This window comes from Dryobates pubescens, chromosome 10 (assembly GCF_014839835.1).
Source record: "Dryobates pubescens isolate bDryPub1 chromosome 10, bDryPub1.pri, whole genome shotgun sequence".
Classification (NCBI taxonomy): domain Eukaryota; kingdom Metazoa; phylum Chordata; class Aves; order Piciformes; family Picidae; genus Dryobates; species Dryobates pubescens.
In genome coordinates this window covers 7200068-7213453 of record NC_071621.1, presented here as the reverse complement: position 1 = coordinate 7213453, position 13386 = coordinate 7200068, and the positions used below count along the sequence as shown (strand labels likewise).

General features: G+C 43.6%; 1 protein-coding gene across 1 annotated transcript in view; it reads right to left on the bottom strand.

The window, feature by feature from the left end:
* The window catches only part of TUBGCP5 (tubulin gamma complex associated protein 5), a 37963-nt gene extending 33966 nt beyond the window's left edge, over positions 1–3997 (bottom strand). Inside the window, exon 1 of the mRNA XM_054164565.1 lies at positions 3823–3997. Within this exon, the coding sequence (XP_054020540.1) occupies positions 3823–3983 (161 nt within the window). The 5' untranslated portion in view covers positions 3984–3997. The remainder of the gene's footprint in view (positions 1–3822) is intronic.
* Positions 3998–13386: the final 9389 nt, after the last annotated feature.

The following is a 13386-nucleotide window of genomic DNA, read 5'->3' as shown; positions in this document are numbered from 1 at the left end:
ATCATGAACTCTTTTGTCAAAGGCATCTGTGTCAAATGCACAAAAATTAACTGGGACTTGCATCACGAGCACATGCAAGACAAAGATCGACATGGGAAGGCCTCTAAACCGAAATGAAACTCCCTTCATAAATAGTAAAGGTGAATGCCTAAAAGAAATGACCAAATAAGAATTTGTGAAAGGTAAGATGGACTTTGCAGAATGAGAATAGAAATAAAGCTCTTCAGTTATATATAGAGAAAAGCCAGGGAATGGGACATGACAGCACTCTAGATGTAGGTCCTCAAAGCCAACCCAGCATTTTGCCTCAGCTCCCAGCAACAACTGTACTGAACACTGGGTAAATCTCATGACCACAGAAACAAAAACTACTGGATCTGAATCAGAAGCAAAGTTACGCCAAACAGACTGAATCTGGAAAGACAAACTAAAATCACTTCAGTATCAAAGTAATTAGCTAAAAAATAAAACTGTAAGGCAGGTAGCAAGGATTTTGATCATGAAGATACACCCATAAAGAAAATGGGTTTATGTCTTTATTTGCCTTTTATATATCATAGAATCACAGAAAACATCTGGTTGGAAGAGACCTCAAAGATCATCCAGCCCAACCTTCGACCCTACACTGAAGGGTCAACACTAAACCAGGTCCCTAAGCACCAGGTCCACATGCCGCTTAAGCACTGCCAGGGACAGTGACTTCACCACTGCCCTGGGCAGAGCACTGCAATGTTAGATAACCTTCTTTGTGAAGCATTTCCTAGCATTCTGCCTCAGCATCCCCTGGTACAGCTTGAAACCATTTCCTCTAGTCCTTGCCACCAGGGAGAAGAGGCTGGCCCCCTCATTGTTCCAACAAATGGTGGTTATATATTATTATGTATGGTGGTTATTTCTTCACTTGCCTCCAGCAAAAATAATTTTAACTACAGACTCATTAGTCTGATTTGAACTGTGTGTAAGGCTTTGGGAAAACAGCAGGAAAAAATGTAATATTAACTAGGTAGCTGACATTTAAGGTAAGAAAATTCAGCTGCCAAACAGAAAGGGACTTGGGGGTGCTCACTGACAGCCACCTACACATGAGCCAGCAGTGTGCCCAGGTGGCCAAGAAGGCCAATGGCATCCTGGCCTGCATCAAGGATAGTGTGGTGAGCAGGAGCAGGGAAGTCATTGTGCCCCTGTACTCAGCATTGGTTAGGCCACACCTTGAGTCCTGTGTCCAGTTCTGGGCCCCTCAGTTTAAGAAGGACATCGAGACACTTGAACATGTCCAGAGAAGGGCAACAAGGCTGGGGAGAGGCCTTGAGCACAAGCCCTATGAGGAGAGGCTGAGGGAGCTGGGATTGTTTAGCCTGGAAAACAAAAGGCTCAGGGGAGACCTCGTTGCTCTCTACAACTACCTAAAAGGTGGTTGTAGACAGGAAGGGGTTGGTCTCTTCTCTCTTGCAACCAGCACCAGAACAAGAGGACACAGTCTCAAGCTGCACCAGGGGAAGTTTAGGCTCAAGGTGAGGAGAAAGTTCTTCACTGAGCAAGTCATTCGTCATTGGAATGGGCTGCCCAGGGAGGTGGTGGAGTCACTGTCCCTGGAGGTGTTTAAGAGGAGATTGGACGTGGCACTTGGTGCCATGGTCTAGTTATGAGGTCTGTGGTGACAGGTTGGACTTGATGATCTTTGAGGTCTCTTCCAACCTTGGTGGTACTGTGATCCTTTGATTAGCTTACATGGGGAATCATTAGTCCAAATGGAAAATGGCAAGGTACAAGAACTGGAAGATTTAGAAAAACAGACTGGAAAGACAGCAATATAAAAATCAAATCAAGAATCATAGCATGCATTGGGTTGGAACGGACCTTCAAAAGTTATCTTCTCCAACCCTCCTGCAGTGAGGAGGGACATCTCTAATTAGATCAGGTTGCTCAGAGCCCCATCAAGCCTGACCTTGAACATCTCCAGGGTAAGGCCCTCCTCCAGCAGCTCTTTGGGCAACCTGTCCCATTATTTCACTACTCTCATAGTAAAGAACTTCCTCTTAGGTTTAGATTGGATATGAGGGAAAATTTCTTTACTGTAAGAGTGGTGAGGCATGGAACAGGCTGCCCAGGTGGAGTCACCATCCCTGGAGGTATTCAAGAAGTGTGTAGATGTGGCACTTCAGGTGGTCATGGAAGTTGGGTTATGGTTGGACTTAAATGTCTTTTCCAACCTTAATGATTCTATGAAAAGAACAACTAAGCTGGAGGGAAGATATTAGTGAAATTCCTTTAGTCTATTACTTAAAGCTTTAGTTAATGACCCTAACACTAGCACATACATGCATAAAAAGTAACAATTTTTTTAGGCCAGTTAGAAACATCATGAATGGAAGATGTATGGAAAGAAACAGATGAATCTCAGAACTACAGCACAGAAACATCACCAGAACTAGTAACACAAACCACAAGTTTCAAAAAATTGGAACTAAACAGAGGTTCTGTTTTCAGCTCTGTCTGTTGTGCATCACTCCAATTTCTTTCCAAGCCAACAATTCCCCAGTCTATAACAGTACACAGCTACACAAACAACTGGGTGACTAAAACAGAGGGAAGAGATGGAAGACAGCTTGTATTTACCTGGCTCAATAAACCTTGCTACCATTATGAACCTGCAGACTCAGAATAAGGACTACTAAAAGCATTTATTTTTATGGAGCTGCAAAGCCAGTAAAAACAATCCTATTATGCATTACATGGGATAGGGAGACAGCAATTACTAACTCCATATTCCTGCACTCCCAACGAATATAACAAGCTTCCTCAGAACTCAACAAAAAACTAAGCTTTTCAAAACACTGGTTCATACCTCTCTCTCCCACACCCCAGACCCACCCTTACTGTTGGTCAGTGAGTATTTGGTTATTAAAATAATCTTATTTGAACCTATTAGTAGTTAGGATTCACAACCAGACTTGATGCAATGCAATTGTGCTATAGCTCAACTCAAGAATTTGATTTAAACAGTATAAAATAAGAAGCATTGATTTTATATGGATTAGGTATTTGCTGCATGAAGTTAGGCACGTACTTATAACTCCAATGAGGCAGTGGTTAGTGACAACATGGGAAACTGGAAATAGATCGTTAAAATTGTCAGCAGACACTGAAATGGTAAATGTGATAAGTGAAAAAGAAGTGTGTACAACTTTGGTAAGGACAGTTTAGATGGGAGTTAACAGGATTAAAGGGAGGTATAACATGCATTCCAGGTTAATAAAGACCATGTTTATGACAAACTCAAATAATGTCAAACACTATCTCCTGCAGGCTTGATAACCTTTCTTTCAAGCAGCACGGCGTTCTTGGCCAGCAGCTTTATCTTAGTTTGGTGAAGTTCTCTTTATCGGCTATTTTCACAGAAGGACTACTTCATTCCCTCCAACAAACAAATTTTAGATCTCGAAAGGTACCTTTTGCCAGAGCAGAAGAAAAGCCCTAGAAGACCGAGATTTAAACGTGACAGAGTTAACAGCCACTGTCCCTCTGACAGAGATTCGCAAACGGCTCCCAGTGCTTCCCCTGACACCATGCCCGGAGGGTACGGCAGGCTATGGCCCTGTACCACGCCCCAGTACCCACAAGGAACCCTCCTTATTTGAAGGCGAGCAGGTGGCAGCGGCTGCCGGGCGAGTCACACCACAGCACAGTCCCTCAGACCACGCTGGTGGGCTCCGGCGGGACAGAGAGACCCGCTGGCACGTCCCCAGCCTCTTCGCTGACGGGCACCGTGGGACCGCCAATGCCGCAGAGTTTCTCCCCGGGGCGGGGGTAGCGGGCGCTGACCTGATGTTGGACCAAGCGAAATTCACGGCCGTCTGGAAGGGGCCGCCGCCCAGCTCCTCCTCGGGCAAGCCGGTCACGCTGCGCACCAGCGCGCGGACAGCCCGATCCTGCTCCTGCTCGAAGCGGCTGCGGTGGCCCGGCGAGGCCAGGGGTACCGCCATGGCCGCCGCGGCGGCGGAAGGCAGATGGGAGAAACGGGAAACACCTCTGCGGGGCGCCACGGAGCCGCCCGCCGCTACAGCCGCGCTGTCGGGCGCAGTTCTCGCGATACTTCCTTGTGACTTCTCGCGAGAGTTTTCCCCCCGCGGGGATTTCGAGAGGGGGAAGGCGGCGGTGCCGAGCGCGCATGCGGGGTGGGGCGTGGGGGTGCTGGCCATGTCTTGTCTTGGGGCTGGGAGGGGATTTGAAGCTGGGCTGGGGGTATGCGTTCCCTGGAGCGGCACTAACTCTCCAACCCCACTTCTGCAGTGTCTTTCTGTCACTTGTCTTCGGAAGGGCCCCCATAAAGCTTGATAACCCGGGATGAGTAATTAGTTATTAATAGCTGCCTAAATAAAGGGCTTGACAGGGTGCTGGACCATCTAATTTAAACTATATTCTTACCCTGAAAAGTTGGGCTAGATGATCCTTGAGGTCCCTTCCAACCTGGTATTCTATGAATTAATAGTTGGAATACTATGGCATTTAAACAAAATTATTAAATATTAAAGCTTCGAGTGTTCTTCATACAATGCAACTGTGTTTATCACTTAACTTCTGTGTATTTAAGCATATCTGTGCTATCATCCTGATTGCTGTTCAATAAGGAAGTGCCAGGCTTTGCAGGATGAAAGCACGTGTGTGAGGAGCATGGCAGCCACCCATGTCAGCACTCCATCAGAAAAAAAAAGTGAGAAGGATTCCAGATATTAACAGCTGCCTTGTGGCAAGTTGAGTACCAAGAAATATGTGCTTCAATGGCAGTGCTGTCTGAAAGGTTTCCTGCTTCCCATCTTACCCCATACAAGTCCATTTCTCCTCATACCGTACCCTCACCTGTGCTGCTTATGAAGCAGCAGTGATCCAAATCAGAGAATTGATCCAGGTTAAAAATAGGCTTGTTTATGTATTGCCAGGAGTTTCAACCTGGATCAAGTCACTAATCCATTCCTCTGGAGGTGTTGAGAAGTGATGGAAGAACTACCTAATCTAACACCTCCAACGGTAGTGAAAGTACACCTTCCACAGCTGGTGACTCAGAAATGTGTGACAGGTTTTCAAAACAGGATACAAGGGCTGTGCTACCTCAGTCATAAAAGCCTTTAAGGCTACAAATATTTTTTTTTCTTCATCATAAGCCTTTTTTTTTTTTTTTTTTTTTTTAATTTAGACAGTTGACAGTAGCAAGGCTTGGTAGTTGATTTGGGGTGGGAGATGGAGCACTGGCCAGGGAGAGAAGCTCCTCTCTAAGAGCAGAATTAAACTTTTTTAAAAATAAGATTTAATGCTAGCAAGCTTAATGGTTTCTATTACTTGATTTTCATGTGGTAGCTGTCATTCCAGGTCACACTGCTATGATCTAGATGTATTTCAACTAAGATCTCCCTTGCTCATAGGATTAGGTGATATTTAGAAGATGTGTCCCTCTCTATAATGTCATACAAACGCCCTGTTCAGTCACATATTAGAGGGCAAATCACAATGCAAGTATTTTGCTGAACTGTGTCCTTTAGAGTAACTTCTCTGAGCAGACACTCTTCCCTGCTTCTCAACCATAATTGATGTTAAGCAGGACTCTGGGGCAGGAAGAGGAATGAATAAGGTAAATCATGTCAGGGTGCAGTGGACCATTAGACAAGCCAGCTACATGATGTTTTGACCTCATGCATGCCACTTTTATTTTAGGATGTATGAAATTAATGTGAATTATGTTGTGATATAAGAGCAAGACTGCCTTTTATGGTCGTGCAAAAATCAATCCAGCTGACTGAATACTAGAGGACTTTATAAACTCATGAAGTTACATCAGAAGTTACAATAAAATACTCTAAAAAGGAAGATGAAGTACCTGATCTTTATCCTTAACAGGAAGGAGTTCATCTGATAACTTTCTGCTGCAATAATTTTTGAAGTGCACCATAACTTCTTCCTCTCAATTTTTCATGTGGTGGAGTTTCACAACTGAACATAATACAGGACAGATTTGAAAAACTGCTGAAACTGACTTTAAGTCTCCAATTTATAATGTTTTGTGCTTCCTGAGAGTTGAATGTATGTTTAAATAGAAATTTCAGGGCTTTAGTTAAGAGTATCATTAATTGCAGATCCAACAGATTTTTGTGCAAGACCAATAAAGATTTGGTGCAGTTGTAGAGGAAAAAGGAGGATAGAGGAATGCAGATAAAGAAATTGGTAAGGGTGCCAAGATGAGTAAATTAAAAGAATACAGTAGGACAGTGGGGATAATTTGAGCAATTTGCTTTTGTATTCAAGTCCTGCAGTTATACTGACACTCAAGAGTGTTGTCTTTTTAAACATACTACATACTGCCAGTTTTCTAATTACACCATTATCACCAGCTGCAGATTGTACAATGTGAACAATTCTGATGCACCTAAAGCCTTATTTTTTACTACAAAGTAGAATATTACATAAAAGTCTGGCTGTAATTTTTTTCTTACAGGTCTTGGAGGACAGGGTGGGCTAGCAGTCATCCTTCAGGTATGCATAATGCTGAAGCTTTACAGACTTATAAAGTTTTCTATATAAATGAACAAAAAACCCTCCCACCCCCAAACATATTTACGTGATGGCTAAAGAAAAAGAAAGCAGATCCTGGGCTTACTGGACACTTTAAGGGATCCAACTAGCACATAGGAAAAAAATGAGAACAAGAAGAGCTGGGAAAGAGGCTTTCAAAAAACTCTAAGAAGCAAAGCAGAAGCAAAAGGTGTGATATTTACATAGTTTGGTATGGATTAAATAATGTGTTCAGAGGGTAACAGACTGCGAGGTTCAGCTTAAGTTTGTGTGAACCATCCCATCAGGACAATAGTGACAATGCTGTAATACTTTGTGTTGTTTGGTTTCATAGGAGACTCAGTCAAAAATGGAGAAATCATGTTGTATCCCAAGTCACTAACTCACTGCCAGCAGCAAATTGTTGGAATATTGAGATGTCTCTAGACTTACTGAACTGTTACATGTCAACAGTCAAGGCTGTAGCTTAGTGAAACTGTATCTATGGAAAGCCTCTTTGCTGAAATAATGACATTTTACTCTGACATTTACTTGGATTTAATGTGTTTTCCTTCAGTAATATAGTTCCTAAAAAATGGGGTTGCCCTGGGCCCCAGGTTTTCTTACCTGTTTGTGGACTAGACTGTGGAGCTAATCCTCTGTGGGAATTCATCATGGCCTTCACAAATGCTAGTAGGTGTTGCAGTTTGTGGAGCCAGTCATAGTCATTCATATTCTAGTTCTGCTTTCTTGGCTTTTCCCATCCATTAAACCCATCAAACTTTCCTAGGCAGTCTTACCATATACAGCTTCTTCCTTTTATTTTTTTTCCTTTAAAAAGTAGATGCTTTCTTCTTTCACTGTATCCTTTCCAACTAAAGATATTTTGCTGTTACAGAACTGTCTTGTTTTAAGTGCACTGGCATAAGTTTCCACCCATCTTAGATCCTTCTGGAAGCATGCTGTTATTCTGCTCCTATTTGCAGAAACGTTACAACTTGTGTAATGGTGCAGTAGCATGGTTTTGTCAGCCACGCTGATATGCAATCACTTTAGAGAAACAAGAATGTGATTACAGCTTTTTCCCTCACACAAGATAAAAATAACCAACTTATATCTGGGCTTTCAAAAGCACCTAAATCTTCTCAGATTTAAATGCAGATTTCTCTTGTTTACAAAGGGATATGCTCATACAAGCTGTCTTTGTAAAACTCTTCAATCTATGAAACAGCGGAGCATCTAACTTTTCACATCTGAAGTGTGTTAAGGCACAGATCCTCTTGGTAGAGGAGGGGAGAGCAGTGGGTATTGTCTACCTGGACTTCAGTAAGGTTAGGAACTGGCTGGAGGGCCGAGCCCAGAGAGTGGTGGTGAATGGTGCCACATCCAGCTGGCGGTCAGTCACCAGTGGCGTCCCCCAGGGATCAGTGCTGGGCCCCATCCTCTTTAACATCTTCATTGATGATCTGGATGAGGGGGTTGAGTCAGTCATCAGCAAGTTTGCAGATGACACCAAGTTGGGAACAGATGTTAGTCAGTTAGAGGGCAGAAAGGCTCTGCAGAGGGACCTTGACCAACTGGACAGATGGGCAGAGTCCAATGGGATGGCATTTAATAAGTCCAAGTGCCGGGTGCTGCACTTTGGCCGCGGCAACCCCATGCAGAGCTACAGGCTGGGGTCAGAGTGGCTGGAGAGCTGCCAAACAGAGAGGGACCTGGGGGTGCTGATTGACACCCGCCTAAACATGAGCCAGCAGTGTGCCCAGGTGGCCAAGAGGGCCAATGGCATCCTGGCCTGTATTAGGAATAGTGTGGCCAGCAGGAGCAGGGAAGTCATTGTGCCCCTGTACTCTGCATTGGTTAGGCCACACCTTGAGTACTGTGTCCAGTTCTGGGCCCCTCAGTTTAGGAAGGACATCGAGACACTTGAACGTGTCCAGAGAAGGGCAACAAGGCTGGGGAGAGGCCTTGAGCACAAGCCCTGTGAGGAGAGGCTGAGGGAGCTGGGATTGTTTAGCCTGGAGAAGAGAAGGATCAGAGGCGACCTCATTGCCCTCTACAACTACCTGAAAGGTGGTTGTAGACAGGAGGGGGTTGGTCTCTTCTCCCAGGCAACCAGCACCAGAACAAGGGGTCACAGTCTCAAGTTGTGCCAGGGGAGGTTTAGACTCGAGGTGAGGAAAAAGTTCTTCACTGAGCGAGTCGTTCGTCATTGGAATGTGCTGCCCAGGGAGGTGGTGGAGTCGCCGTCCCTGGAGGTGTTCAAGGGGAGATTGGACGTGGCACTTGGTGCCATGATCTAGTTGTGCGGTCTGTTGGAACAGGTTGGACTTGATGATCCTTGGGGTCTCTTCCAACCTTAGTTACTGTGATACTGTGATACTGTGATACTGTGATACTTTCAAGATTGTCTCCCATAAGATTCTCAAAGGAAAGCTACTGAATTGTGGGCTGGATGAGCAGACAGTGAGGTAGATTTGAAACCAGCTGAATAGCCAAGCAGAGCATAGTGGCACAAAGCCTCCTTGAAGCCCAGTAGCCAGCAGTGTACCCCAGGGATCAATCCTGGGTCCGCTCCTGTTCAATATCTTCATTAATGGCCTGGATGATGGGGATGTGTACCCTCAGCAAGTTTGTTGATGCCACAAAGTGGGGAAGAGACACACCAAAGAGTCATGCTGCCATGCAGAAAGACAGCAACAGCCTGATGAAATGGGCTGACAGGAACCTCATGAAATTCAAAACGGGCAAAGTTCTGCACCTTGGGAGGAGCAACCCCAGGCACAAGCATGTCCTGAGTGCTGCCCAGCTGGAAAGCAGTTTTGCAGAAAAGGCCCTGGGAGAGTCCTGATGGATACCAAGTTGAACACGAGCTACAAAATGTGCCCTTGCTGCAAAGAAGGCAAATGGTATCCTTGGCTGCAAGTGTTTCCAACAAGTCAAGGGAAGCTGTCATTCTACTGAACTCAGCATGGGTGAGGATACACCTGAAGTGCTGTGTCCTGTGCTTGGCTCCCCAGTATAAGCAATGCATGGACATAGTGGACAGAGTCCAATGAAGGACCACAAAGATGATTAAGGGACAAGAGCATATTTTCTGGAAAGGCTGAGAAAACTCATACTGTTTAGCTTGGAGAAGAGATGAGTCAGAAAGTTCTTATCAATGGCTGTATGTACCTGATGGAGTAAAGAAGGTGGAGTCAGGCTCCCAGGACTAAAGACAACAGGCAAAAACTGAAACACAAGAGGCTCTTTCTGAACATCAGGAAGCACTTTTTCACTGTGAGAGTGACCAGGCACTGGCACAGGCTGCCCAGGGAGGTGGTGGAGTCTCCATCCTTGAAGATATTGAAAAGCCATCTGGACATGGTCCTAAGTCAAGTCTAATCAAGATCTATTTCTAGGAGAGCGAGTAAAAGATTCACCTTAGCATAATGTCTGGAAATAATTGAAAACTATGTTGGCTCTGCTGGAGAGGTATAAAGAGGTGTTTTCCAAAAAGCACCCCTTGGAAAATTCTGAAGGCCTTTCATGTCAATAGGACCTGGTAGTATTTCATTGCCCTTTGCACAGCTGCAGATGGCTGCAGGAGACAGAAGACAGCAGAGAATTGGGACCACATAGATGAGCTGGGCAAACTTAGGATCACAGAGCTATGCAATTTACAGTAGCTGAGATGCTCTCTGGAACTATTTTTTTCTCAGGTGAATGATTGGACCTTTTTTGCCATGATGCATGCCCTGGCATGTTGTGCTGCAGTGAAAGGAAAACTTTTGGTGATATGGCAAATGCCTAGTGAGCACAGATAAGTGCTAGAAGATAGAGAGGGTGAATAGAGGTTACAATGGGTACGGAATCACAGAATGCTTCAGGTTGGAAGGTACATCTGAAGGTCATCTAGTACAAGTATCCTGCTGAAGCAGCTCTGGTTGCACAGAAAATCATTTCAGGTGCTGTGCTGGAAAGAGCAATGCCATGTCTGTTGGGCTGTAGAGGTTTCCCATTCCAAGCTGTGACAACATTAGTATTGTTAAGGTATTTCTTTTTGTTCAGCTGAGTAATGGAATTGCAGCATGTAGTTGAGGGTCCAGTGGTGGTGGTGGTGTTTCAATGAGTCCAGGCATGGAAGACACAGTGTGGGGATGACAGTCAAGAATAAATGAAGTATGAAGTCCTTGAGCTGAGAATTTCTAATGAATATATAGCAAATGACATAATTGCTATATAGTAGGATCAAGTGTGGAAAAACTGGTAATTTGGTATGATTATAAAATGGATTAAACAAGTTGAAATGATGGGGGGAGAGGGGAATTAATTTTTCATCTGAGAGAATTGCAAGAAATCTACGGGTTGCTTTATGTGATCTGGCAGCAGAGATTAAGGCAAAATTTCTTACCCAAAACACTGATTATATTTCTGTTTTAAAATAAAAAGGAAAAATGACAGCTGCTCAGAAGTTTCTCAGGAACTACCATGGGCTTTCTAAGGACTGTTTTGATCCAGTGGCATCTGGAGTAGTCCAGATGATGAGAGATGATGAGAGACAGCCCAGCTGAGAAAAGAGGCAGGCAGTTCTCGTAGTAGTCTAAACACACATATGATCCTGAGAAGAGAGAGTTGTGGAATACTTGATGAGACTGAGCTTGGTGTTGGAAACAATGTCAATTTGTCTGATTATTTGTATGTTCAAAAAAGCAGAATTCTATACATGGTTTTTAGTACAGAGAACTGTGCTGGAGATGAAGATGCTTCATGATCTTTCCTTTTAAAATCAACTAAGCTGCACTAAACCCCACACTTATATACCACAGAAACATTTTGCAATCCTGGGGATGAAGCCGATGCCTGCATGCAATGTAGTCCCACAATTTATGCAGGTAGAACATCACTATAGAATAAAAGGAGTATTTACATTAAATCATTACTGCACTTTAACAGACAAATTAGCATTTGCTTTATGCTTTACAGTACAGCTGTCTTACACTTTTTGCTGAGCTTAGCAAGTTCATCCCTTTGGAGATGCTAAGCAAGCATGAATTGTATACATTGTGAAGGTTTTACTAGCCCTTTTGTTCAGGTGATCTGGGAAATACGAATTTTCATCCAGATGATCTGTGACTGAGATAACACAAGTGTAAAATTGGGGAGCAGTGGAAAGATAATTTTTATCCAGCTACTTATATGACTTTCCATGAGAGTTATGAGACTAACCAGAGTTTACCCACTGTTACCTATCACAGCACTCCTATAAAGACACAGTCAAGGAGGGAGCATTTGGGTATAGATAATATTGGGTTTTTAGTAGGTCATTCCCAAGTGATAAACCCCAGGTATCTTGGAGGGAGGAGTTGGTAACAGATAAAATTGGAGTTTTGAGCAGGTCATTCCCAAATGGTAAACCCCAGGTAGCTGTATTCCTAGAGAAGATTTAACATTTTTCTCCTCACCCAACACCTCTACGGTCAGAGGATTTCCTATTACATAGAAAAATCTTGCTGTTAAAAGAAATACTGAGAGCCAAGCTGGCCTCAACAAGAGACATCTGAAGGATGTGATGGCCAAAGAAAATCAGGTCCTGAAAAGTCCTGTAGATCACAATAGTAATGAAAATCAAACTAAACAAATTGAGATTAATGGGAGAAAGTGGTAATGTGTCTGGTAAAATAGACATATATTTTCATAACCTTAATATTTTAGCATCCTTAATGTTTTGATACCCTTAACTTTTTATGTCCTTAACGTTTTAATATCCTTAACATTTTAATGTCCTTAAAATTACTATTAGCAGGTGGCCCAGTTCAAACAAATTATTTGTCAGAACAAAAATCACTGTTGTCCACTTAAAAAATTTCTGTGACCAAAATCTAGCAGCAGTGTCTGGGTGCTGCTGGAAGCAGGGCAAGCATTGACTCAGGGAGAACCCCTTAGTGAAAGAACTGCTAGAATTCTTTCTAGATCAGGAAATACAGCAATCATACAGTATTTAAAACTATTTTGAAACAGAAAAGCTGAAGGTTCTTGTTACAACTTGCTGCAATATGTGTTCCTTGAGGTCTTTAGGGATGACATCTACTGCCTAGGTAGCAATTTTAATGCCAAATAACAATGGTGGTTTATTTAAAATCTTGGGCATGTTTGGACTCATTCTGAGTCTAATCAAATGGTGAATGATTAAGTCAGATTTCGCTGTGTGAATATGCTGTTGGCTCATGGAACTCTGCTTACAGATACATAAAATGCCATTAAACTCTCTGGAGTGTGTTACAAAAAGACATTTCTGGAAAATCTAACATTTATAGGCAAATGTACATGCCCTATTGGCTACCAAACACAGTCATGACACTAGCATGTAACTGGAGGCTCATCTAAATGAAAGGGGTCCTTAGGCACCTGTCCAATAGTCAACCAGTCAAAGACAGCAACGATGATTCAGCTACAGCTGAGGAGATGCTTCGGTTTCATAACAGTGTCTTCAAATAGCAAAACATGTAAAAACATGAGAGAACTACTTATAAAGTGAGGAGGATAACAGCAGTAGCAAGACAGCTTAGCAGGAAGCAGCAGAAGAAAAAAGACTAAACCAAGCTTTGTGAATGCAAAATAGGTGAAGACATAAGCAATCCCCAATGAATATCCTGAGCTCTGTATAGAGCATCAAAGCAGGCCACCAGGAGTGGCTGGAAAGTGTATAGTCCGCTTGCCACTTTCTACTGGTCTTGTATATGAGAGCTGCAGAGACATACACACTGGTTTCAGGCAAGTCCTACTCCAGCTCCTGCTGGCCACACTGCTCCTGATACAGGCCAGGATGCCATTGGCCCTCTTGGCCACCTGGGCACACTGCAG